Source organism: Lutzomyia longipalpis, chromosome 4 (assembly GCF_024334085.1).
Source record: "Lutzomyia longipalpis isolate SR_M1_2022 chromosome 4, ASM2433408v1".
In the NCBI taxonomy this organism is placed as follows: domain Eukaryota; kingdom Metazoa; phylum Arthropoda; class Insecta; order Diptera; family Psychodidae; genus Lutzomyia; species Lutzomyia longipalpis.
Window position 1 is genome coordinate 41,356 of NC_074710.1, and position 26,379 is coordinate 67,734.

Below are 26,379 nucleotides of genomic sequence, written 5' to 3' on the forward strand. Positions count from 1 at the left end.
AAACGTGATTAAGTGAGATTTATTCTTTTATCCTTCCTCCATACCCTTCTTTTCCGTGCTTCTTCTCTTCTTTTTTTTCTCATCATCTTCTTCTATGTTACGAGAGCTTCTGGAAGGCATCCCGAAGCATTTGATTGCATAGTGCTGCATATGGATTCATCTCGATTAATTGACCATGAGCAAATTTGCTACCGAGATTTGTGGCGCTTTTAAAGTCACTCCGAGCACCATCATCATCACCATTCTTGCGCCTCAGTAGACCACGCTGACATAGGGCACGGCACCCTGTACGGCCTGTGCCACCGGATAATTTGAGGGCTTCTTCGAGATCAGAAAGGGCGGCTGAAAAAAATAATTCATTTATTTAAATAGAAATTTCAATTTTAAAGTTAGAAGTCTCCCCTAATTGTAATAATTCTATTACAATATGCAAGAGATTGTTACGTGTACCGCCACAACTATAAAAGCTCTGCCAGGTTATTGTGAACTATCCACCACAATGAAATTCCACACAGATGTTTACCACATATACCTTCATCATTGCCAAGAAGTCGATAAGCTTGTGCACGATTATTCCAAGGCGCTGGTCGTTTTGGCGCCATCTCGATGGCACTAGTAAAAAGTTCCACCTACAATGAAAAAAAAAAATTGCGTATATACTTCCAATTAGGTTCAAATGAAAAATTTAATTTTAATTTTATTTTATACAAAAAAAAAATGTCTTACGGCCTTTGTGAGATCCCCCAATTCTGCTGCCTTTATGGCATCAACTTCCCTCTGAATGGACTCCTTAACTGCAGACGTTGGCTCCTCGTAGGGATCCTGAATTTCTTCCGGTAATCCCTCGTCAAAATTCCAATTAACACCCTCCTCAGCACCACCGCCAATTTGGAAGGGATTAAAAATACTATCAAGTACCGCCTTATCACGATCACTGAGTAATTCACTGAGAAGCTGTGGCATCTTTTTTTTTGTACAAATAAATGCGGAAATTTTTCTCTTTTGCGTTCAACGTCGACGGGAGTGCGCGTGATACTGAAAGTGAATCCGCAGTTAGAAGCCTCATTTAAATACTGGACACCTGTTTGTTGTCAAGAACATTTTTTTTTATTAGTTTTATTAAAGAGAAGTCTTCGTGTTTTTGGAAGAGAGATAAACAACAACAAGTGGAACTTGATTTGCACGAGAGAGCATCGTGAGTTGAGAAAGAAATATATTTTTTGGATGAGATTCAATGGGAAGAAATTTGCAGCAAGAATTGCGGAAGCAACACTCAATTTTTTTTGACTTTCGTCGCACTGCTGGACATGTACCATTTAATAAATGACTCCACTAACAGATGTAATCAAAATTGGCTTCCTTGGTGTCATCTTCGCTCCTCCATGGTCACATTGTAGACCGAGAGAGAGAGCAAAGAAATTTATGAGGTCGGGTAAAAAATATTTATCTCGAGAAATGGTCCATTCTGCACAATTCTTCATGAATTGAAAATTTCATCTCAAGAAACTTGTAATAAAGGACTTAATAGGACTACCTTTAATTTGAATGTAACAAATAAAATTAAAGAATAATTTTAAAACGGAAACACGTTTAAAAGAAAACGTTTCAGCAACTTTTTAAATGGAAAAACTCTGTCCAAAGAACAAACCAAAGCTCATGGGCTATACAAAAGTTCGGTGGAATTTTCTATTAAAAAAAATCAATAACTTAGCGCCAAAATTAAGGCGAAAATAATGAGAAATTTTGCAAACTAGTCAATGTTGCTCACTTATTTTTTGACTCATGCATATTCAAGATGCTCCAGGGTGTGTTACGTTGTGTTAATTTTTTAAACAATTAATTTTGCTTCCTAAATGAGTTCTAACACATTGTGTACAACCTGATTTAGAGGCTCGTCAAACGTTTTGTGATGTCACTGAAGGTGAGGTGGAAGTTTTTTGCGCTTCAAAGTTGCAAAACTTCGGATTTTTTTTTTAAATTTGTATTTTTATAAACAGTTTCATGTTCTATATATAATAATAATAATCCTGTGAATTTGCATCACTGATAAACAAGTTTTTTTTTTAATTTCATCATTTTTCTTCAAAGTTATTTAATTTAATTTAAGTTGAAGATGAAACTTAACATGATTTCTTACCACGATTTTTTTTCTATTATAATCTTCTTGGTGTTTGGGATTATTCACATTTTTTGTTGTTTGTCCTTTCATTTTTTTTTAAATTATTTAGAAAGAGAGATTTCGATGGAGAATAATTTTGCTTTTTAAAATATTTCTTTTTTTTTTCTTTAAATAAAAAAGAAATAAAATCCTTTACCTTCTCAATTCATTGAGTTTTAAATTTTTGCTTTCTTTTCTTAATTTTCCTTTTAGAGGTATGTTAATTAAATATAATTCACCTAATCACAATATATGTATGTATATATACAAAAATTGCTTTAATAATAAGTTCAATTAGTCAATGCTTACTGTTAATGCTTAGTTAATGGAATTTTTCTTTTTTTTTTTTTGGGTTAATGGCTAGTCTTTAAAACAAAAAACTTCGGATAAAAATCTCCTGTTGCTGATTGATTTTTTCTTCTATTTTTTTTTACGTTTTGTTCATCAACTTTACATAAGATTTTTTTTTTAATATATTTTTTTTTGTTTTTGAGATATACCCCACTCTAAACTATATACCATTTTTACTGTACCCCCCATTGGATCCTTTTTAGCAAAAAAGGAATGGGGGCAGATCCCTTAAAAATATATCTTTATAAAAAATAAATTAGAAAAGTCTATTATTATTCCCTCATTGTTTTTTTCCTTTCATCAGTTAAAATTCATTTAAGCAATACTTCTATGATATTTTTTTATGGATCTTTTATTTATTAAATTTTTAATTTTAATGTGAAATCTATTAGAAGAATTTTCTCTATACATTGTTTTTGTCCATAAAAAGAAAACTAAAGCGGATGGAAAGAATATCTAAATATTTGTTATAATAAATCATTTAACCATTATTTTATAAAATAATTTATGAATTCCATTTTTTTTTATTTCCAAAACTCTTTTCTAAGGGATAAAAATTATGAATTTTTTTTTTAATATTCGTCTATTTTTTTGTTGAAGAAAATATGATATTCTTCCCATCCCCTTCACAGTTCTAAATAGAAATGAAAGTTCGGTGGTGTAAGATGTATTATACATGTTGTTTTAGAATAATTAAATACTTTTGATTTGTTTTACAAAGACCTTATTTGAGATTTGTAAAAGATGAATTCTTTAGAAGCTTGATTTTTACAAAAGAAAAATTAATAAATAATGTGAGATAAGGGAAATATTTTTTTTTTTAACAATTGCTTTTAATGACATTTTTGAGAAGCATTTTGAAGCAAAGAATAAACAAAATTCCATAAACATTTTTTTATCATTTTTTTTTTTACTTTTTCTTTTAGCTTCTTTCATTTTGTTTATACTTTTTCACTATATAATTTATTATAAAAAAATCTACTTAATTACAGCGTTTTACATTCTTATTTTTCTCAATATTCTTGTTTTTTTTTATATCGACAATTACATGGTACATAAAATAAGTTTTCAATTTTATTTATTTATTTTTTTTTTTTTAACTATTTTGTGTCTTTTTTCTGCTTTTTTTCAAATCTTTTTTTTTATACACATTAGCGGACTAAAGCAAAAAAGAATTTGCATGTAAATGCTTCAAATTATTGAAAGTTATGTTTAAATGCAGTTTGCATCATTTAATATTTTTTATCCAATTGTTTTTTTTTATTTATTTATTCAATTAACTAGGTATTCATAGTTTTGTTCAAATATACATTTCTCATTAAATTTTCAATTAAAACGAGCTTTTTTTAAAAGGCATTTTTCACATTTATAATAAATTGTTTTTTTTTGTTTGTTTTCAGTATCAATTTGGTTTTCTTTTTTTTATAGCTTAATACATCTAGTAAGACTCTAGTGTTCTCACCTTTTTTTTTTCTCATCTTCGAATAATGCTTTCTTTTTTTTTAGTATACAATGAGCTGAAGATTAATGCTATTTAATAAAATTAGTCATGTTGGATTTCTTTGTTGATTTTATCCTCTACCCCATAAGGAAAATTTTATTTTAATTGAAATAAAAAAAAATATTTCAAGATAAAAAAGGAGTTTAGTCATTTTAAGCTTTTAGCAAGTTTGCTAGAAAAGCCAGATTTCCATTTTTTTTTCAATCAAATAAGAAGGTAAGAGAAAATGCATTGTTCACGCAATATCCCCTATTATACATAAAGCATGTACGTACATATGTGTCATGGCTTCATTCGATGATCTTTATAATCTTAAAATTTTTGAACACAATATAAGATCATCGATAAAAGTGATAAAAATTCATACCAAATGACGTCGAATTACATAGCGCGGCGCCTAAACTTACATTAGTTTAGTTCATAGTTTTCGGGCGCGTTGATTGAAAGACTTTTTTTTTTGGGGGGTTGGAGGGGGGTAGAGCATCGCACATAAAACTTTTGCTTTTTTTTTTTAATTTGTTTCTTTTTTTTTATATAAGAATTGAGTTTGTGAATTACGTGAGGCATTTTAATACTTTCATAATCATCTTCACTTCTTTTCTTTTATCTCTGAATATAATTTAAATTTCAATATGTTTCTTTTTTCTTTCTTTACGTGATAAAAATGTGTGTGATTAAATGTTAATGAAAATGATGTTATTTAATTCGATTTAGCAAACCCTCATTTATGCCTTTTATTTGTATATATACATTAAATTAACGAAAGTTTCTGCTTTTGTCAGGAAATAATATTTTTCTTAGCTTTTTTTTCTTTAATTCTCAGTGTCTTAAAAATCATAACTTTGCTCTACAAATACCTTAAATAACGTTTGAAAAAAAGGTACCAGAGCTTGAAAATTTTCTTTAATTAAAAATGTCAATTAAAGAGTCGTATTCTATGGTCATGAAATCTTTGAAACTGTTAAAATTTCACAACAAATTCTTTAAATTTCAAAGATTTCTTGGTCGCACAATACGATCCCAATGTCAATGTAATGTGTGGAAGAGTTATGAGAATAAGAATTTTGTGAATGTGATTTACACGTCCAAATTGATTGAAATTTCTTTTTGGCCATTGCATGTGATTTTTTTGTGTGTGTCCATAATTAATTCATAACCTATACATTTTGTTATATTTCTTTTATTCTTTTAACCCTGTCGGCTAGAATGTCTCAAAAGTGGTTTTGTTCTTTTCTTTTTCTTTAGGATTTTTTTTTCATTCATTCATAGAACAATTTACCGCGTTACAGTAAGAGAAAGTGAACGAAATACTGGGGGGAAATTTTACAAAGAGACAGGATAGAATTGAAAAGAAATAGAACAAGGATTAGAGGAAAAGCTCCTATAAATACATTGAAAGCTCGCAACTGAGTTATTTGCCAAGTTTACAATCAACAAGTAGTTCTCATTAAGGCTTAAAAAGGATATATTTGAATTTCAATTTTTTTTTATTAAGGGCCTTCACATTGTGTTATCATTATTGAGAAAGTAATGTTAGAGATTTTTTTTTACTTTGAAACTTTATGGCAGAAGACTTGGAATTTTAAAGAACTCAACCTTATTTGAGAAAATGCGGTATTATCTGTTGATTGTAAACCAAGCATTTAGAAATCTTACTCATGTAAATTTTTTTAAATCACACGGAAAAGCTCAAAGTTCAACACTATTTACAATATTACGCATAAATTGTATTTTTTTTTGCTTTTTTTTTAGGCTGATGTGTTTTCTTTTGGTGTGAAAATTCATTAAAGAAATTATTTCACATGCACACACACCCATTTACGAAGCCATCATTTCTGGTCAACTTGTAATAAATTGAAAGATAGTTTACATTACATATACATACATTTTACAAACTCTTTTAGCATCACATTCATCAACACTTTGAATGTTGTTGTTTTTCTTTTCTTTAGTAACTTTTACTATGTGGGTCTAAGATCCCACGTCCTTCGACTGCAATGTTTCATTCTTAACTTTTTTGTGAAGAAGAAGAAATATTTTAAGATAGGTAATTTGTAAAAAGGAAAAAAAGAGTTTAAGAGAAAGGAAGAGGAGAGGAGAGGTAACAAAAAAAAATAGAGGATTTTGGTCTTAAGATTTATTTGGCGGTCTGGTACACGGTAAGATCGATCCCCTCCTGCGGTGGGTCAGGATTCCGAGGATCGCTAGCCGGCAGGGCAAGCAAATGTTAGGCCTCCAGGAATATCAGTGCCGTAGGTTTGGGTTCCATATTGGACTTTTTGGCCTCCACCACGAGGAAAGTTATGTCAGGCTTCTCTCTACTTGCAAAACATTCAGCAATCAGGCGAGCAACTTCCTGCAAAAAACATTTAATGTACATACATCATGGTTCATATTATTAGGTACCTACTTACATTACAAAATTCTATCAACTTAAATTCACTTTCACTTCATTTTGGGTTCAAATTGCATGACAATTGACCCTGATCTAATAATGAAGAACATTTTGTAACCTTCCCTTCTGCCCCCAATGTAAATCAATTAATTGGACTACATTTTGCATATTTTAAACATTTTCAAGCAAATTTGCATAGTTTTCATTGTAATTTAATGAGTTTATATATTAATTAGTTTGAATTATGTTACCTAGTACTTCTGAAGCTTTCAATGTTTATATGGACTTAAAGCTCAGATTTTTGGGAATTTTTTTGGTCAGTGAAATTATGTAAATAGAGACTCTCTGGTAATTTGAATTAGAGTTAATTAAATACACAAATCGACACCCCGAAGATTATAAAATGAACCATATTTTGATACATTTTAGGAAAAGAGTTAAAAAAAAACACATACCTGATGGTGCATTCCTTCGACTTTATGTCCATCCACTTCCAGTATGAGTTGACCTACCTCGAGACCACCTGCCTCATAGGCCGCTCCGTGTTCGTGTATGTTGATAATTCGCGGCAGTGGGTGTTTCGTATTGGCACCACCTTCAATTGCAATACCCAGAATTGGCTTGGACTTCTTCACTGTGATGTGCAAGTTGCCTCGCTGATCAGGTACAACGCTGGCACAGTGATCCGGATTTTGTGGATCCCCTGAACCATTTTGCTCAAGTGACAGTCGCTGCATAGACTGATGCCGCCTAACACCTTTGTCACCCATCAAACCACCACTGTCCTCCTTCATGTCGAAGCTCCGCGATAACTTTGTGGCCAACTCCTGAAAGCACACCAAAGAGGCGAATACGGTAATTTTGCATTTTATGCCATTGCTCTGGCACCATTTTCATTTTTGCAATGTTATTAATCTAGAAAAATATTTATAATAAATTTATCAAAGAAATATATGGTTACTTTCATCGTGTGCTTGCTGCGCAAAAGTCACTCGCTATACAAGATCTCACAGCTAAGGAAATGTGCTTCTTTGAAGAAAGAATCACAGCTAAAAAAAAACAAGAGGGGCGTCTCATTGCGCCGGAGCTCATTCAAAGATAGTTTTATAACACAATTTGTGTGAATTTTAATGTATATTTTGCTTACAGAAAGCAACAAGAGCTCTCGTGCTTGGCATAAAGACAAATTTCTACACTAGAGAGTGGAAGATGCTCTTAATTTCTTCACCACGTGATGTTGCATTTTTTTTTAAAGAAATAAATTTTTTCCAAGAAGAAAATGAAAAATAAATCTCTTTTTGGATGCAAAAGTCGTGCGATAACCGATAGAAGATTGCAAAGAGAGTGCGGATTGTTAGTGTGTTGATTAGGAGAAGAAAAAGAAGAAAAAAAATTGGAGAAATTCATGATCATCTTGTGCAAATCTCAATTAACAAAATAGTGTACCTTCTTATTTCAACAAAAGTCCATTTTGAAGATTGTAATTTCTTTGTAATCATCAATCACAACACGGGGAGTCATTATTGGACAATTTTCTTACAATATATGTATGTACATACATATGTGTACGTACACACACGTTAACCGTCTTCATGTCATTTATTAAAACAACTCCCAGAGTTACAGTGAAAGTAAAGTTTTTAATTCGCTTCAGCAAAAGTGTGTGGTTGCGCTGTTGAATAATCGACTTGTGACACTTTTTCTTCAACATCTCTCACAAAGAGATAAAGAAAATAATTTTTCTTTGTAGAAGATGTATATTTTTAGCAATATGAATTACCATATGCCTTAGAAAAAATTAGCGAAATAATTAATTGCCACACACTTTTGCCAAGCAATGTACATATTGACTCTAACTAAACGTAATCAATAAAAATAATTTCAGAAGCAACAAACGATTTTTTTGCAATAAAATTATCACCTCTTTGACTAAACAAAAAAAAGAAACAAAGAGGAAACTAATTGGGGAATTTCTATAAGATGATTAAAGGTGCTAAATTGTCGTCACAGTATTTCTTTTTATTTTATCTTCAGCTCAGTGTTGTCTTTAAACTCTCTAAACTAAGAGGCAGAATAAATATTGAAGACATCAACTTATTTTTTTTTCCACTACTAACACATCTAAATATTTAAAAGACAATGCAATAAATTAAAAAAGAAAGAAAAAACTCCAAAAAACGGTGATAGACTAACTAATATATATACAAATAATTCTCTAAGAGAAATATTGCTAAAAAATGTTTTAAAAAAAAGATGTTCTTGATCACATTATCTATACCAATAAATTATTTTAGTGATTTTGTGACATTCGCTACAAATGATGGAAATAGGCAAGAATTTACTTTATATTTTACTAATTGGAATGTTATGTAATAGTAAGTTAAATTTTTTTTTGAAAGATGGTGGGTGCCTCATGCGTTAAGTGCAATTATATTGAAAAAAAAAATTATTTATATTTTATTTCTGTAGTTATTATTTTTAATTATTCAACTTTTCTTTTATAATATATTTGTTTTTAGCACTATAAGAAATAGGCTGATGTTTTAGGCCTAAGAGAATAGAAATGGGTAGAGGAAGTTTTGAAAATTTTAAAGAATGTGACAAAAAAAATTATCAAAAGTGTCCATTTGTTATTGAGAAATATCAAGATAAAAAAAGGAAGAAAAAAAATGTTATGAAAAATTATTCTATTGAATAAATAAATAAATTAAATGAAAATGTAGACAATAAAAAGAATTTTTCCTTGTTTGTTTCTCGGAGTGTCTTATGGTATTTCTTTGTATTTTCTTTATTAATGAAAAATCATTTTATTTCTTTTATGTGAAATATTATTAATGATAGAATTCACTAAATCATGCAAATTCCACTATATAGAATCAAAACTTTCAAGCCACATTTTATCATCTTTTTTTTTCTTTAATTCAGAAAGTAATAAAAAAAATAACACAATATTGACGTTCTTTTTTTTAGAATGAAAATAATATATAAATTATTTGAGAATATATTTTCAAAAAGAAGCATCCAAAAAATTCATTCTACGTGGCCAATGTTTGATAAGCAATGGACACATTTTGAAGAAAAAATTAAATAGATTAAATGAATTAAAGAAATTGATAATAAAAGACGTGATTATGAAAACTAAAAAAAAATTAAAAAAAAAAACGTTTTTTTTTGTTTACACATAGTAAATTTTAGACAAAGCAGTTTTTTTTTGAAAATCATTAAAAATAAAAGAAAATAATAATTGAAAGAAAGGAAACTTTTTTTCTCTATATTAATTGCACTTACGAGAGGTCGTCCCCAGTACCATGACTTGACACGCTGTGTTAGACCACCCAAATGTGATCGGATCCCTTCAAAGTAGCCCCCCTAGAAAATAATTAAGAACAAAATGCCCGCTAGCAATAACTACAGAGAATTTGTTTTTGTTTGCTAAATGATATTTGATGTGATTTACAAAAAAAATCTCAATTGCTAAGTTTTCTTAAAAAAAAAAAGAATAAAAATGTCTGTTAGTGAGAGAAGAATTAACAATGAACTATTTTAATTTTTTTTTGGAACAAAAATAACTATGAAAAATGAAGATCTCTATATTATTAATGGACTGTAACTATATTTTTTATATATAGAGGTGCTTTTTAGGTATACACGAAAAAATAATAAAATGTTAATTATAAACATGTATATAGTTTATATTGAGAAACACAAACATTAGCTTCAAAAAAGGGACGGGAAGAAGTATAATAATAATATATACGAAAAAAATTGAAGCAACACTAAATCTTCCTATGTTAACAACATTTTCTAATTAATAAATTCCATTTCTAATTGGAGACTAAACTTCTTTTTTTTTGTTAAATTAATTCAAAACAAAAAACAATCACGACGTTTCAATAAATCATCTCACTCGAGAATTTATTCCTCAGCCGTTATATAAATTATTCAATATTCTAACTAAAGTCCCAAAAATTTTATTATTATCAATTCCGTAAACTTTCCGATGTTTATTTACAAAATAGTAAATTTATCATGAAAATTTCATTGTACTCAAATGTAACGAAACATCCACTCATACGAGTTGTTACGCAAAAGAATTTGAGACAGAAAAATAAGTGAAATTCATTTCTTTTTTTATTCCAACTTTGTTTCGTTGAGAGAAAAAGAGATACAAGAACGATTACAATCACGGTAGATTTCCTCAATTTAGCAATTAATTCGATGATACAAGTGTCTTGCTTCATTTAGAGAGAAATTAAATTCACATCAAGATGTCCCAGACATTGTTTACCTACATTTTTTACATTATTCCGACAAAAATGATTTTTTTACTACAAGTAATATACAAATCTCTTATAATTAATTTTTTTATCTAAATCTTCAACAATTTCCTTTCTTTTTCATTTTTTTCTTTAAATTCTTTTGCATATCTTGTGATTAGTATTAAAGCTCTCTTTTTGAATTAGTATTAAAGATAGTATGTGTGTCTGGGACACCTTGAAGTTATATAGTTTGCGTATGTGAGTTTTGTTTTCATCTTCTGAATTAATATTTTTTGGTGCAAGTTTTTTTTTTAATGAAAAAGAGTGATTACATTCAAACTTACCTGATCCTAATCGCATTGCACGGTGATTATTTGCAGAGGAAGAAATTAATTTTTTTTCAATGTGTAAGTAGAGTTTTTCCAATTCACGTTGAATATGAAAAAGAAAAAAGAAAAGAAATACCATATTATTGATGATTTTTCCTGGAGAAGAGGAATAAAAATTGAGTCAATTTCATGAATAATTAACTTCTGTACAAATTGGTAAATTGGCCAAGAGATAAAGAAGGTGGTTTTATTTATTACTTGTGCACGAAGAACTCTCAGAAGCAATATATGTGGTTCATCAATGAATTCTCTGTTAATTCAATGGAAGAATGGGAATCCCACTACCGATATTCCACTCTCTTAAGTAACACTCATACACACAGGCGTATGTAGTGTAAGAAGTGTCTTGGAGAATTCTCCAAGTGGAAAGATATCTACTTCATTCACTCCCTTTTCACCTCTCTTTGATGTTGTATATTTGGTGGGTATGAGAAGCACAACAACCTGAGCGACTGACGGTGGAATGGACTCTCTTTGCCGCTCAACAGCTTTGGCCACCGTCTGATGGCTAAAGTAGAGTCAGTCAGTGTGTGATCTTCAAGCCAGACAAAGTGATCGCGACAGCGTGGCTGTAGCAATACCAACCATACAGTGAGAAACGTCAAAAAAAATAAACGGATGCAATATTAAAGTTAAAAGAAGTTCCTCCCACATTAAAAGGATATCAAAGTCAATCATCGGAAGACCTGTGAGTATCTGTGGTGTCTCTTTGAGACCAAAGATCATGATCGTGCTTCGTACTCCAAGGTGCGATCATGACTTTGATTTCTGTGCGGGCTGATCGTGTTAAGTGCCCATAAAAAGGATGGTTTTTAAAAGAGCGATCACTTCAAGTGGTGGATTTATATCGTGCAAAACATATACAACTAATGAGGTCATGTCTTCATCATTGCATCCATAAGGAAGGTTCAAAAATAAGGAAAAAAAAAGACTCCACCAAAATAAATAATTCATCTTACGTTCATATCCCATCAATAGACACTTTATGTGTTCTGCTGGGATTCCTTAAATTGTATCCCAGGCCCATATAGCAGGTGGGAATGCCCTGGGTAACCAAACAACCTTGCAAAGTGTTTTCCCTACCTACCTACATACATACATAGCATGTATGCACTCCCAATGTGTAAAGGTGCTTTATGCAATTTTGCAACCTTATATTGCATTGAGTAGGAGTGAGATGGTTGCATTTGGGTACATGATGTGTATGAAGGGATGAAAGATAAAATTGCGTTCATACTGTGCGGTACAACCAAAACAATGTGGGGGAGAGCTGAATCGGAGCGACACCGCGTACCAAAGAGTTTTTTTTTCAGATTCTCATCGGTGCGGCACAAAAATTTCAAAGCTAATTGCAATGAGAACTACACCATTGTGACTTTACACGCGGGATGACAACATAAGCAATAACGCACTTTGTGCTTTGCTAATTTCATTTTTTATCTCACTGCAAGAATCACGTGTAATACCATTTAGGGAGAAAGCAACATAACACCTTGTTTAGCATCTCAAAATGCAAGAACTCCTTCCTCATAAAAGATGCACCCACAAGGCGTAACAATGTGTTTTAGCGTGGTATATACACACTAATTTTCACTAAATCTTTTTATTTCTAATTGTCTCATTCTTAATTAATTGTCTTCGTTAAAGTAAAGTAAATTATGATCTTTGTTATACGGATAGATTTGTCAATTAAAATTATATTTTGGAGAATTAGATTAATTTCATTTATATTTTAATGTTTCAAATTCTTTAATATTTTGTACAAATTATTTTACTCAAAAAATAATTCTTTAGAAATATTTCTTACTAGAACAAAAGAATCACAGCTAAATCGTAATAATTTTAAAGAGTGAGTTTACCCACTGACGATATGATGATTTCTTTTTATATACTTTTCTTTAAATTTGTGAAAGTTCCTAGCTGATCTTAATTAATTTAAATTTAATGTAAATTACACCTTTTTTCAGGCTACTTTCCCTTGGTTGTATTCTTTGATAAATTATCTAGTCTTTTCGAAATGTGTCGAAGGTGAAAAGGGATGAAAGATCTCACTGGAAGGCAAAATGAAAATTGATGAAAAAAGATTGATTCTTACACATTGAGAATTCTTTCTCATCCAGCAAAGTCATCTATAATATATCTTCCCAAGGTGAAGATAAAAAAAGTAACAGTGGGAGGGGAGGAAAGAGTCAAAAGAATATTTTTCCTCAAAGAGTTTTAAATGAAAGAAGATTTCTTAAGAAAGATTTCTTGAGAGAGATTTCTCTGAATGGCAGCAATGCGTACAATATATATATTGCAAATTCTCTGCAATAAGGAAGCAGGACATAAATTGTGTCTCCATACGGGATGACATTGTGGGATATAAGATGTGAATGATAATAAATAATACTAATAATTCTAAGAAGTAGGTACCTACATATAAAATACAGAAAGCAAGGAAGAAAGATGAAGACAAAGGGCCAGAACAATTACTTATTCTCCTCTATTTGAAGAAAGTCAAAATGTAGGCCGCAAGTACTTTTTCTCTTCTCTCTCTCTCTCTCTCTCTATCCATCTTTCTACCTTCATTTTGCTTTTTTTTCTCTTTAATATGCAATCTAACACACGTTTTGTGGCCTTTTCTCAGTGGATTTTCCTATTTGCGCCTATATATGTATGTATAGTATATATTTCATTTTATGTACAATAGAGATATTTTCATCTCGCATATATACAACCACTTGGGCACACATTTTCAAGTTGTCTCTCATTGCAAAAGAACATAATATAAAAATGCTCCAACGACGACCAACAGAAAATTTATGATTATAGCGAGTATTTTTATGTTGGCCATCTCACAGGTATTGCACACCATACAGAGTTAGGGTGTACTTCTGTGCTGAAGGAGAAGCTGTAAAGAATTTAATAAACGACTATAGTAAGATGCAGAAAGGTCCATAGAAAATAATAAAACAATTTAATTTTGAAATAACCACAAAATATTCTCTTGAAAAGAATGTTTGTAAATGGGAATTGCAGAAACAATTGCAAATGCTTCAAAAGGGAATAAACAAGATAGGAGATGGGAAAATACTAGAATATAATCAAATATTGTACCTATAAATTTAATTAAGCTCTTTGATAGAACATTTACATATGGTCCCCCTTTGAGCCAATTAATCTATCTTCATTATGCTACAAATGTGTAAATAAAATGTTGCACCAGTAATAATTATTTCTCATTTGATTTAATCAGAAATTTTCAATAATATTCAATGAACTTTTTTATATTTTGTTGTTCTTATGTGAAAATAGAACTTTTACCAATAATTTTCGATAAAGTGGAACATTTTATGCGATTTTTCAGTTTAAATTATTTTTTATTATTATCTTACAAATACTTTAGAATACTTTCCCCCAAAAATTCATTTATGAAAATTTAATTGATAGTAAAATAAAAAATAAAGCAAGTCATCGCTGGACACCTTTTGACATATAATCTAATTCTATATTCCATAGATCAATTCAAAAAAAAATCTAACTCTTATTAACTTTCTCCACGTGAATTTATACCTACTTTTTTTTCGTCTTTCTATCAATAAATTTATGAGAGAAATTCTGAATTTCACTCAATACGTGTAATAATAACTTTTTCATACAATGTATGAGATTTTCCCCTCAAATGTGTTATTGAAAACTTGAATTTCATTAACATTGGGCGTTTCAAAAACCACAAATTGTGATATATAATAATGTACTAAACATATTGGATTTTAATCAATGCGAATTTCCATGCAGCGACCTGATTTTCTTGCTCTCTTGTCGCATTTTCTCAATCATACCCACCCAAATGGCAATTTGTAGACCTTTGTAGATGCATATAGCGAAATGAGTGCAAAAACTTTCTTCTTAATGCGCTCCTCACACACTCATAACGTGGAGAGAAGAAAGAAAATTTACTATTGAATCACAAGTATTTTTGCTTTCTATAAAAGCACACAATCACATGAAGAGCAATTCACTTATGATCCAGTGAATGTCGTATTTATTATTATTATTATAAAAAAATGCACGCAGAGTATAACAGGGTGTCACCAGGCAACTGGTATATAAGGCAGTAAGAGAGAATTTCTATTGTTTAGATACTTGCATGTAAATTTGAGGAATAGAGATAAAAAAGAATATATTTTCATCAGAATCTAGGGCCAATCGAGGAAATTTCCTTGTTCTACAAAAAAAATGAGAAAAAGCAACAGCTTAACTTTGGACACTCTGTGTGAAAATATAAAAATTCAATTGGAAAGACATAAATTGAGAATTAAGATGCAATTCTCTGTCCGCACGAGGTTATTGTGGCGCCAAAATGCTTGAATCAGACACGGAGGATGCGCCTCTAATGGAATAAAAAAAACAGCGAATGGGCGAAAGTGAAATGACTCTTTGGGTGTTACAGAAGATTGCGTGATAGTTTTTTTTTCATCATCATCATCATCTCAAAAAAAAAACAATCTCTCTCTGCCTCTTCCGTTCCCCTCTGAATTGTGTTGAAAAAAATCCAGGTGGTAAAATGCGGAAAGAGCAACGTCTCATCTTCAATTCATTTTTTTTCGCACAACAAAATGCGACTCTTTCGCGTGCTTTTAACCTTCAAGACATTGCGTCACATGGCACAAAAGATGGTGCCGCAGAGAAATGGCAAAAATACCTTAAAGAGGATGGGGGTGAGGAAATAACTTCTGCCACATTCAGAATTTCCTCCTTCCGTCCTTCGTAGCACGTGCATTTAAATTGCAAACACTCTACCATTCGGAATAAAAAAAAAACTCCATTTAGGAGTATATATATCACAAAAGCTCGTTGTACGTTGGTATGGTATACGTACAACAAAAGTTGTATAAACTCCTCAATGGTGTGTACATTTTGTATTTATCAAATTAACTCTCTGTGCAGACATTCGAACTACAAGTAGAAGCATAAAGGTGGATATTGCACAAATTTCCTGACAAAATGCACCACTACGGGAATTTTATTGTTGAAATTCATTAAATTCTAACTCATTTTGTGTTTTCAAACAACTTTCTAATGTTCTCATGGATTCTTAAGAGCTTTCCATTTTTTTTAAAGCTGCCTTAAGCTCAACCTTACAATAAAATGTTTAAAATTCATTGAACATACAATTATTTTTGGCATACCAAGTATTTATTTTAGTAACTTTTTAAATTTTACTTTATAAAATAGAAAATAATAAAAGGATTTGATTAAATGATTTTATAGAAAGTAAGTAAATTTTCTTTTCATAAATTCCATCAAAAATTCAAAAAAGATCAATGAGTTCATTTTTAAAGCAACTTCTGGTCACTTGAAGAAAATCTTCATTAATTTCTTGAATTTTCCTGCTCAAGACTTAGAATCAGTATTTTTTGACTCACTAATTAAATTTTCATTTGCCTAAAATGTTCTTGCTTGCATAAAGTTTAAACTTATTACGTTATTTGATTGAGTTTTCATCAAATTCAATACAAAACTATTTGGTTTTTTATACGTTTGAGTTAATAATCATTCCAAAAGTGCAAGAAAAAATTAATTTATCTACTTATATTATAGTTTAATCTCTCATAGTAATTTTTCCGCAGCAATATAATGCAAATACTTTTCTCCACTTTGTTACATATCTGCATAATATTTTCCCCAAGACTATTCATCTTTATATAGTGGCAACAAAGGCATGATTTTAATTTTACATTTGAATAAGCAAAATGCAGAACAATTTTCTCAAGTAGAAAAAAAAAGAAGAGAAAAAAATCACCGAGACTCTTTAGTGCAGAAAAGAAGCAAAGATTCACCGGAAATATTTTTATTTTACGAATTAAATGTTTATGAAAAAAAAATACTTTCACGTGCAAGGAAAAAAAATTGATGAAACTTGAAATTTATTTCCTGAAATGATGCAGAAATTCTCTGCACACGCGGCATCTCACAACAAAGCAAAATGTTGACCATTTGTGACGACCAATGTGGTCTGCACCAATGCATTTCTGGGCCACATATAGGCAAATGAGCATAATATGCAGAAGTGTTGGAAGTTAGGGGGCGGGAAATCAATCATAATGGCGCAACAGAGGTGAATTAATTAGTTCATTTGGTTGTCCAAGGAGTTTGGTTTGAACTCCAATTGCGTACCACTCTTCACGATAGCCATCATATACCCAATTACGGGGAAAAGTGGTTCATTTGTGATTGTCATCGTTATACTTTGCATTGCAGGTTAAATGCAAATTTAACATTAAAGGAATACTTTTAGAATCAATATATTGAGAGCCTGATGCACGCGGTATTTGCATTAATATCGAAAGATTTATTAGGTATGGTACTCGAGAATGTCTTCAACAACCAAAGCCATTTTGCACGATGTGAAGAGGTGGTATGATTTGAGAGATACAGAAGCAATATTAATGAAAACAAGGTACAGTGAGAAATGGTATAGAAAGCTCTATGAGTGAATGGGATTCTTCAAATTAAAGTTACGTCATTTTTGCCTTTTTTCTAAACTTTGCAATCTATTTGGTTTTTTAAAAAAATCAATATTTTAAATGCGAGCCATTTTTTTTAAGTTTAAGAGATAGAAGAATGGATTCCAAAGACTTTAGAAAACTTTTAAAAAAAATGAAACACAAACATGAGCCCCATTCTCAATCGTTGATCTCATAGGTAAGTTTATTTGTAGGGCATCGTGGTTCTGTGGAGAAATCCGTTAGTCACCAAATAAAAAAAAATAGTGAGATGATCCCTCTTTGAGAAGAGCTTCTGCAAACACCCATGAATGGAATTGTTTAAATAGCACAATCACGTTTCCCACGACACAAAGAAATCTTCTTTTGTAATTCTTCCGCTTCATTCGATCCTCGCATCACCTACACTGACCGCCCTAAGCCATACACAGATAGTCACCGCTACCAAATGCACAAACATTGATATGTGAATAAATAGTATACCTAAACATATTGGAAAGCAAGTGAAAGAATATAGGTATTCGCAGCATAGATTGCAAAATCCCACACATAAACCAATGTTTGGGTGATAAATTTTATTTCATATAAATAATGTAGGTCTATTATGTACTAATAAATTTCCATCATCAACCACATGGAAAATTCATACCTCAAAAGTGGAATTTTCATTATACTACATAATGGAAAAATTGTACGCACATACATATGTGCTGTGAATACCATAATATGTAACATATAAAATCCATTGATTCACCACCATAAGATTAGACTGAATTGAGAGTAAAATTATGATTTTGCCCTTGGGGGCTTCTGCGTTCCGCGCGATTGGCGGGAATCTTGTTGAAATTTCGCTGCAATCATCAGCATTGATTTAATGATCATGCCCGAAATGTCAATAAAACCCAGCAAAATCCCCAACTAAATGGTGCTTAAGATGTGTCTGAAAGGAGGCCACCTTCGGATCCTATACAATGTGTATACACAAATGAAATTAAAATACTTTTTATAAGTCGAATCTTCTAAATAACTAAATGGAATCTCCGCGCCACTTTTTTGAAAGAAAATACAACAAATCTCAGCAAATTAGCAATTGATTGATTTATCAATCAGTGAATTCTATTTTTTGTCTTTTTATAAATCATTGATTGAAGAATAACAAAGATAAATTACAGGTGATCAAGGGGCGTATAAGTTATCAAAATAAGTAACCCATTGTTTATAAAGAAAACGAATTCTCATGAACTTTACTTAAAAGATTTCTTGCAATATCTTATATTATCACCTACTTCCTCTCCCACACACCCACTTTTAGTTCATCAAAAATAATTAAATTCTAATTCCTCTTCAGAATTACTTATGAGTCCCAAATGAGGTGTATAATGGCTCCTTTATCATTGCCATCACTACACAAAAACCACGTACATATCGTCCAAAGCAGGAGATCTTTTGGTCAAATGCATAAACGTATATTTAATTAATGATAAACAACCTGAGTGTGTTGTATAATTAAATTGCACAATATCTAATCTTCCCAAAACACTCTCCACAGATTCACTAAGAGCACGCATAGCTCACAAAAGAGGTAGATTATTGGTGAATGACAAATTGGACATTGAGCAAAGGCACACATTCAAAAAGAAAACGAAGAAATGGAAACTTGGTTGGTGGATGTGAAACAACTACGAATTCCCCGCCCAAAATTTGGTACATCTTCCGGAAGTCCACCACATCATCGAAGCACCCGACTAACACCACGTGAACCCCCGCGGGATTATCATTTGGCCACCGGTGAGGACTTTGCCACGCCATCGAGTCCCGAGAGGCAAATGAAACAACTACAGAGTGACACAGAGGAAATCCGACAGGCCCTACAGGAGAAGCTTTAGAGAAAAACGTGTCACACACACATACACAAAATATTACATTCATACATATATATGGGGGACTTTTCCCAAATGGGAGCAAATGAAAAAAAATAAAGCGTGGGCATTAGTTTGAATCATTGCAAAAAAAATCCTGATTAATCACACCTATACAATCCCATTGTTAAAGTAGTTTTGTTATTACTTTTTTTTTTTTAATATTTTTATCCTTTTCATTTTAATTGTTCATTCGTACCTACATATAACATCAAATATGTATAAAGGTACCAATTAATTCCAGATCAATAAATTACATGATTTGGTCACAATGGAAATACGGGCAAAAATTCATTTTATGATAGAAATATTTTTTAGAAGGGATTACATATCAGACAATCAGGGGACCGATATATTAAAAAAAAAATTATAAATCATGGAGGTCATTTAGTGTAAAGTTTCCTCTTTTGCACAACGATTTGAATAATTAAAGTATAGGTTAATTATATGAATTAAAAGAATATAGAGAATGAATATAGAATTAAATTTTTATTTCATCAGCAAAAAATTTAAAAAAAAAAACTTCTTTTTACTCCTCTACACTGAATTATGTTAAATCTTAATAAAATAAAAGAAAAATGTTAAATTATAAGGAAAAATGTTAATTATATATTACAAACACATAACAGTGAATTATGTAAAATTTTCAACATATACATACTTATACCAACTTTTTGAATATATTGAAAATTGAATAATTTTACCAAAAAAAAATTATTTAACCAAAAATTGACTGTAAAATTATATAACAAACAAAAATATGAATACAAATAAATTGTTGGATACCACGAAAATAGTAAATAAATGTAGGTAATATCATGCTTAATGACCTCACGTTTCTTTCATGTTTGTTTATATTCCCACATTTTATGTTTAGTTAATGTTTAGCCACTAGGTGTATGTGCTCTTCCCTTTTTGTAAAACATTACCCATTACTAATTATATTAAATTTACTATAGCAGTGAAAATTAAAAAAATGTATACATTGTACAAGCTTAAATATTAATTTATAAACAAAAAATTAAACATAAATAAAAAAAATGGCAAAGGAATAATTTTCTTATTTTTGTTGTAAATTTGGGGGGTGGGGGGGGGGGCATTAATCTTTTCTCACTTACCGAATCGTACTCAGAACGAGGAATTTGCACCCCACTACCCCTTCTGACAGTGGGATCGTCACAATTATAGTCCTACAAATGGACAGACAATAGAAAGTTTTGTCTTTTGTTGCATTTTATGTTTAGGTACATTATTAATGAATTTTTGTGTTGACAGCGAAAGCACGAATAGGAGCTTGAAGGAAGGGGGGGGGGGGTGGAGGAAGGTGGTTTCAAAAATGTTTTGTGAAAATAGTTGCATGAGGGGTGGTGGGTATGTGAAAAAAATGGAGTGGGTTGGTATTTGAGGGAGGCTTACACCGAAAAAAAAAAACAGTCACAACATTTCAATCACAACATTAATTAGGGGGAACGAATACACAGCGAGTCAACTGAAATAAAAGAAAAAAAATAAACATCCTTTCTCGCGAGCAGCATATAAGCGACGTTAATTAGCAATTTCGATAGTGATGTACAAGAGGTGAAAGAGAGCATCGAATGGCAATTTTATCATGACCCACTGAGAGGTCCTCCGTGTATGGGGATATTCCCCCTCAGTGGTCATCGGTAGTGGGACTTTTTTTGTCCAAATTTTCCGGCTCAAGAGTATAGATTTATAAACACAAAATTTAAAAAAAAAATTGTGGAACAAAAACCGTGTAATAAATGAGTCTGTGATGAATGGGTGGAAATCAATCACCTGAACTCCATTTCCGGACCTCGGTACTCCGGTAGATGCACCCGCTATGTTTCCGGTGCGCGCAGCAGTGGCTGCATCGGTTAATTGGCTCTGCGACCCCGAACGACTAGAGGGATGGTGATACTGGTGATAGAGATGGTGATGATGGAGCACTGGACCTGCCGACATTGGTCGATAGGGCAAAGGAGCTGGTGGTCTGCATAAATATTTTCTATACTTATTTATAAACTCCTCACACCTAAACTTCTCCTTGCTCCATTTTAGCTGCAACACATACACGCCTCTCCACCCCCCCCCCCCCCCAACTGCATAACTTCTTCATATATGTACATAGAGTTTGTTGAAGTGACTTCAATCAATATTCTATAAACTGAAAACTATTTCAACTGTCCCGGAATGTCAAGTGGCTTTTCTTTGTGTACTGACAATAAATTCTCGAAAATTCAACACAATCTTTTGAGAGTTTATAAATATGATGTTGGAAAGAAAATTATCCACTTAGCACATAAAAGGCACAACAACAGAATTCTTGAGCAACTTCTTTCTTAAACTACCCTCATCATCTCCATTTTTCGTAATTATTTTGGCACTATAAAAAAATTATTTTAGAAAGTAACATTTTAAGAACTATGTATACATGATTTAAAAAAATTTGATTGGATTTCGGAATATTAGAGGGTTCGGAAAAATAAAGACGCTCTAAAATGGTAAATTCTGAGATTTGCAGAACTAAGAACTGAGCTTATCAAACAAAATTACGGATTGAAATCACTTCTTGTAAAAATCTCCCAAAAGAAAAACGAAGATAATTATTTTAAAACTAATAAACTTCCTTAATGCATTACTAAAAAGAAAATAATACCGATTCTTAATGTCATTAACTGCCATCCCAAGCCCAGAATCTTCTGATGGACTTCTGCCTGTTGCTTCTATTACTTCCATATCCACGTCCGATACCTGCAAATCCGTCCATTTTTGAAATTTTCACATTTTATTCTCACAATTCGTTGTAAAGAATTTTTTTTTAAATGTAAAAGTCACCTTTTAAAACAATTTTTTTGCTAAAAATAATCATTTTGTGATTTTTTTTGTGATGAAAAAAACCACAAGAGCGGTGAAAGAAGTGAATGAGATTAAGATTTTCCTTCAACATAGCAATAAAACTGCATTTTAGAGAATCAAAAGTGCTTTTGAGATGATGATAAAGGAAAATATTGAGTGGTTAAAAGAAAATATATTTTGTAAAATGATTTAAGAAGAAATTGCTATTATAAGATGCATTATAGAAGTATTGCCGCTTAATTAAAAAATGAGATAATATTATATAGAGAAAAGAAATTGCATTTTATTGCTGGCAGAGAGAAGAGGTAAGTAAAATTAGCATAGCTCCAATATGTGCTTCTAAACTTGCCCATTTCCTTTGCAAAAATTTATGTATGTATATACCTACTGTTGAAAGTCTGCAAATTTATGATCATATAACGCCAAAATTTAGATAATTTAACTCACCAATAAATGTAGAGAAAAAACTCTCTAGGTATTTTTTTTGTATACATGTGTAGTAGAGCTCGTAGATAACGAAGCTTTTAAGCTTTCAAAAATGCCTTTTGAACGCATTTGCAGTTATATGATCAGTTTAAAAAAAATGTATTATAATATGTGAAAGAAGAAAATTTTAATGTTAAAGAAAGATAAGTAAAAAAAAGTCACTAAATTTATACTCTTGTGAAATTTTGTGTGTGAAAATTAAAAAAAAAATTGGCATTCGATGTTTTCTTTCTCTCTTTGAAAATTTTTCATGGGAGAGATTGCTGCAAAATCACGCCAATTTGCTCTTTCATAATTTGCTCCTTCACATTTGAAAGAATGAACAAAAAAAAATACATTCATTGCATCATTTTTTTTTGATAGGTGGCAAGCATTCCATTTGAAATTCACATTATTCAGACTCAAATACATAAACATTAATGTAAGGGAAGCTTTTCTTTTTTTTTTTTTTAGTTTCCTGCGCAACATTTCATACGAAAGAAACATGCAAAATGTACATATATAGCTTTTCATATGGTAAGGTGTAAAATGCAAAGAAAAAGAGGATTTTTTTTGGAAATATAGAGACAAAAGAAGTGCGTATAGTTTATGGAATATTTACCGGGAGTTCGTGTGAATGTGGTAAATCCGTTTTCCGCTGTGGAACCCACGTTGAATTATATCATTAAAGAAGGTTAAATAGAGATTTTTATATAAATAAAAAACTATTTTTTTTTGCATTAAAAAAAAGATATTTTATAGAAGAAATTTAAAAAAAATTATTTTTTAAAAGAATCTTCTATGTTTGCATGACTTTTCTATTCATTAAAATAAGAGATTTTTTCACACCTTTGAGTTTTCATAATTATGTTCATTGCTCATACATTGCGCATAGGACAAAGGGATCAAAGAAATACATTATGTAATTCTATGATTCTGTAGACTAAGTGTACGATCCAGTTAATCGTTATTGAAGAGCATTCGTTTAGCATTGTCAAAAAAGAAGTGTTGCATTTTATTGGTAACTCTGTGAAAGTCCTCTGTTTGTAAAAGCTTCCTTTTAATGTACTTAACAACACATACTTCAAAGCCACGAGAGTTCACTTTAAGATATAAATTCTTTTCTTTGCTTTTTTTTTCTTCAAATTCTTTCCTTTTTGTTTTGACCAGTTAAATCGTCACACTTGCATCTGACCCCCTCATTCTGCATGTTAAATTTTCAAGTTTAATTTACTTTAAAAACCCCACATAGCCACCCCCTCCCATATCATCATGTTACACCAAATGGTGGATATTTCACTTGTGGCTAGTTTACAAGAGAATGGAGTACCAAAGCCGCCAACAATCTCGTAAACGTTGCCATTAGCCAAAGGGAAAAAGTCTGTAATTAGGAAATCGCGTGCCTCGGATATGGTCAGAATATAGTGCAAAACATAATCCTAATCAACTCCTGGTATCGTCGCTCGCTTACTCCGCATGGCGTGTGGGAATTCTAATAAGTTCAAGGGAGGAGGGATTTATTTGAAAATATAATTTAAAAAAAAAATCCCTACACCGCAACGTGGGGGTTGTTTGTATTTTTTTTAAAGGGTAAACCACTAACTACTAAATGAATGAAAATTTGTCCCTCATCCAACCGAATTGTCACTCAACCAACCATAAATTGATGTAAGCGATATTATATATAAATTCTTCTGATTGAACTGCAATATATATGTATGCCTCATTGAAATAAGGGAAGATTTTAACAAAAACATCGGAAAAGCGGGGAAAAATGTTAATTAAAAAATATACAATACATACCCTGTGTCGATCGATAGAGTCTCTGTAGACGTCTCGTCGATAGACGAGTTCATCGTATCTTGTTCTGTCTTCCGGGAAGATGAGTTCTCGAATTTCTGTTACAAGAGTATGCTAGAAGAGGTGAAACATGGTATTAGTCTTGTAAATAGTAGATATAGTAGTATGTACAAAAAACTAAATATATATATATAGCTTATGAAGACTCTTGTGCTGCCTAAGAGAGAGAAAAAGATTAGGATTTACCTTCTCAGGTGTATCAAGCATCTCAAGGAGGACAGAAACAAAGGCATCTATGGTCATTGCACGAGCCCCATACTCTGCTATGTAGTACGAAAGGCTGGCAAAGTGATGGCGTGCCAAAAGGGAGCGCGCTTTCTCCTCCACCATTGCCGATATTGGACATTTTCGTCGGCTACGCGTCCCCGTTGGACTATACGGATCCCACGGCTCTGGCTCAACGGATGTACACGAATGTGGGACCTTTCCCACATCGCGTACAAGCAGGGACATCCTCTTGTGGTACTTGAGCTGCCCCACAGCTTCATCATGTGTCACCTCAACGAACGATTGACCATTCACCTCTAGAATTTGATCCCCAATCTGCAAAAGAAATTCTAACATAAATAAATTCTAACACAAGACGAAATGCCGGCTTGAATGCAAATGAAAAGAATAAATCTTCTTAACTGAAAAAAAAATATTTTGCTTCCTATGATCTCTTAATAAAAGAGAAGCTCACCATTAAACCAGCCCGATCCGCCACACTATCTTTGTCAACACCAGTAATGAAAATCCCAAGACCATATTCAACACCTCCACGAATCATAAGTCCAAGAGATTGTCCCGGCTCTATAAGCAGTTCCACGCGTCGAATCCTTCAAGAAAAAAAAAGAAAGAAAAATACAACAACAAAAAAGATGGGAATTGTTGCAAAAAGTCAATGACGCTGAGGGGGTAGCGTAATAAATCAATGGGGATTCACCTGTCTCGTCTCTCGTGACGTCGCCCGCCGTACTCCATCGGCGGCGATGCTGGCCTCCCATGGCGATCCATCCACGAGCAGGTTTGCCTATATGGTGGCGGATAGGCTGACTCCCGCTGCGGTGGCCCGAATCCATGGAGTGGGGCTGATGAGGTGAGCGAAGGCGGGGACCGTACCGTCATACTTATCTGGCGCGACGATTTCAGGATCTGCACACACTTCTGCATGAGAAAAAAATGGCAATAGAACAAAACTAGAGAGACGACAAGGGACAAACATCTACACGGAATGACATAAAGAAGCTGGGCGCCACCAATTTCATGCAATCAACCACCCTCGCCTCCCCTCTCTTAACTGAAAAGAACGAAGGGTGGACTACTAACAGAATGAAGACAAAAATGTTTGAGAAAACATTACACAATACTATGTATTATGTTTATTATAATATACATATAGGTATATATAGGATTGCAACATAAGAGGGATGAAAGTTGTGGAAAATATGTAAGAATGGAATATTTTCCAGAGGGCAGATGACATGGTTCATTAATCTAAAAGCGATGCTAAAGACGTAGCTCCGTACAAACAGGGTGTTCCTTAAAGACTTTACTTTTAAGAAAGAATTCAAAAGTACTTCGCAAGAATTTAAGGTAATCCCTTAATCTATTAAAACAATAAATATTCTGATAATTTGAGAATATTAATTTAACAGGAAATAATAGTAAAATATAGTTAAAAAAAATGAAATTCAAACGAATATTTAAAAAATATTCGTAAATATATGCAAAATCTTAAGAAAAAAAATCG

General features: G+C 31.8%; 2 protein-coding genes across 2 annotated transcripts in view; both read right to left on the minus strand.

Annotated features, from left to right (window-relative positions):
* On the minus strand, positions 1 to 1,369 carry LOC129794597 (tetratricopeptide repeat protein 36 homolog). Its single transcript, XM_055835388.1, has 3 exons — positions 727 to 1,369; positions 533 to 629; positions 1 to 342 (listed from the first exon to the last, which is right to left on the minus strand). Exons 1-3 carry the CDS (start codon positions 961 to 963, stop codon positions 98 to 100), a joined length of 579 nt encoding a protein of 192 aa, XP_055691363.1. The 5' UTR covers positions 964 to 1,369; the 3' UTR covers positions 1 to 97.
* A 4,506-nt stretch (positions 1,370 to 5,875) lies between these two features.
* The window catches only part of LOC129794603 (whirlin), a 37,674-nt gene continuing 17,170 nt past the window's right edge, over positions 5,876 to 26,379 (minus strand). Inside the window, exons 8-16 of the mRNA XM_055835393.1 lie at positions 25,573 to 25,793; positions 25,330 to 25,465; positions 24,834 to 25,190; positions 24,591 to 24,701; positions 23,410 to 23,445; positions 20,582 to 20,653; positions 11,009 to 11,014; positions 6,861 to 7,232; positions 5,876 to 6,366 (exon numbers count right to left, since the gene is read on the minus strand). Of these exons, the coding sequence (XP_055691368.1) occupies positions 6,238 to 6,366; positions 6,861 to 7,232; positions 11,009 to 11,014; positions 20,582 to 20,653; positions 23,410 to 23,445; positions 24,591 to 24,701; positions 24,834 to 25,190; positions 25,330 to 25,465; positions 25,573 to 25,793 (1,440 nt within the window). The 3' untranslated portion in view covers positions 5,876 to 6,237. The remainder of the gene's footprint in view (positions 6,367 to 6,860; positions 7,233 to 11,008; positions 11,015 to 20,581; positions 20,654 to 23,409; positions 23,446 to 24,590; positions 24,702 to 24,833; positions 25,191 to 25,329; positions 25,466 to 25,572; positions 25,794 to 26,379) is intronic.

Coding starts and splice junctions, on each gene's coding strand:
- LOC129794597 (XM_055835388.1), bottom strand. CDS start 963: ATGCCACAGCTTCTCAGTGAATTACTCAGTGATCGTGATAAGGCGGTA. Junction 630..726: donor TGGGGGATCTCACAAAGGCC/GTAAGACATTTT, acceptor TTTTCATTGTAG/GTGGAACTTTTTACTAGTGC. Junction 343..532: donor ACTTCTTGGCAATGATGAAG/GTATATGTGGTA, acceptor TATTTTTTTCAG/CCGCCCTTTCTGATCTCGAA.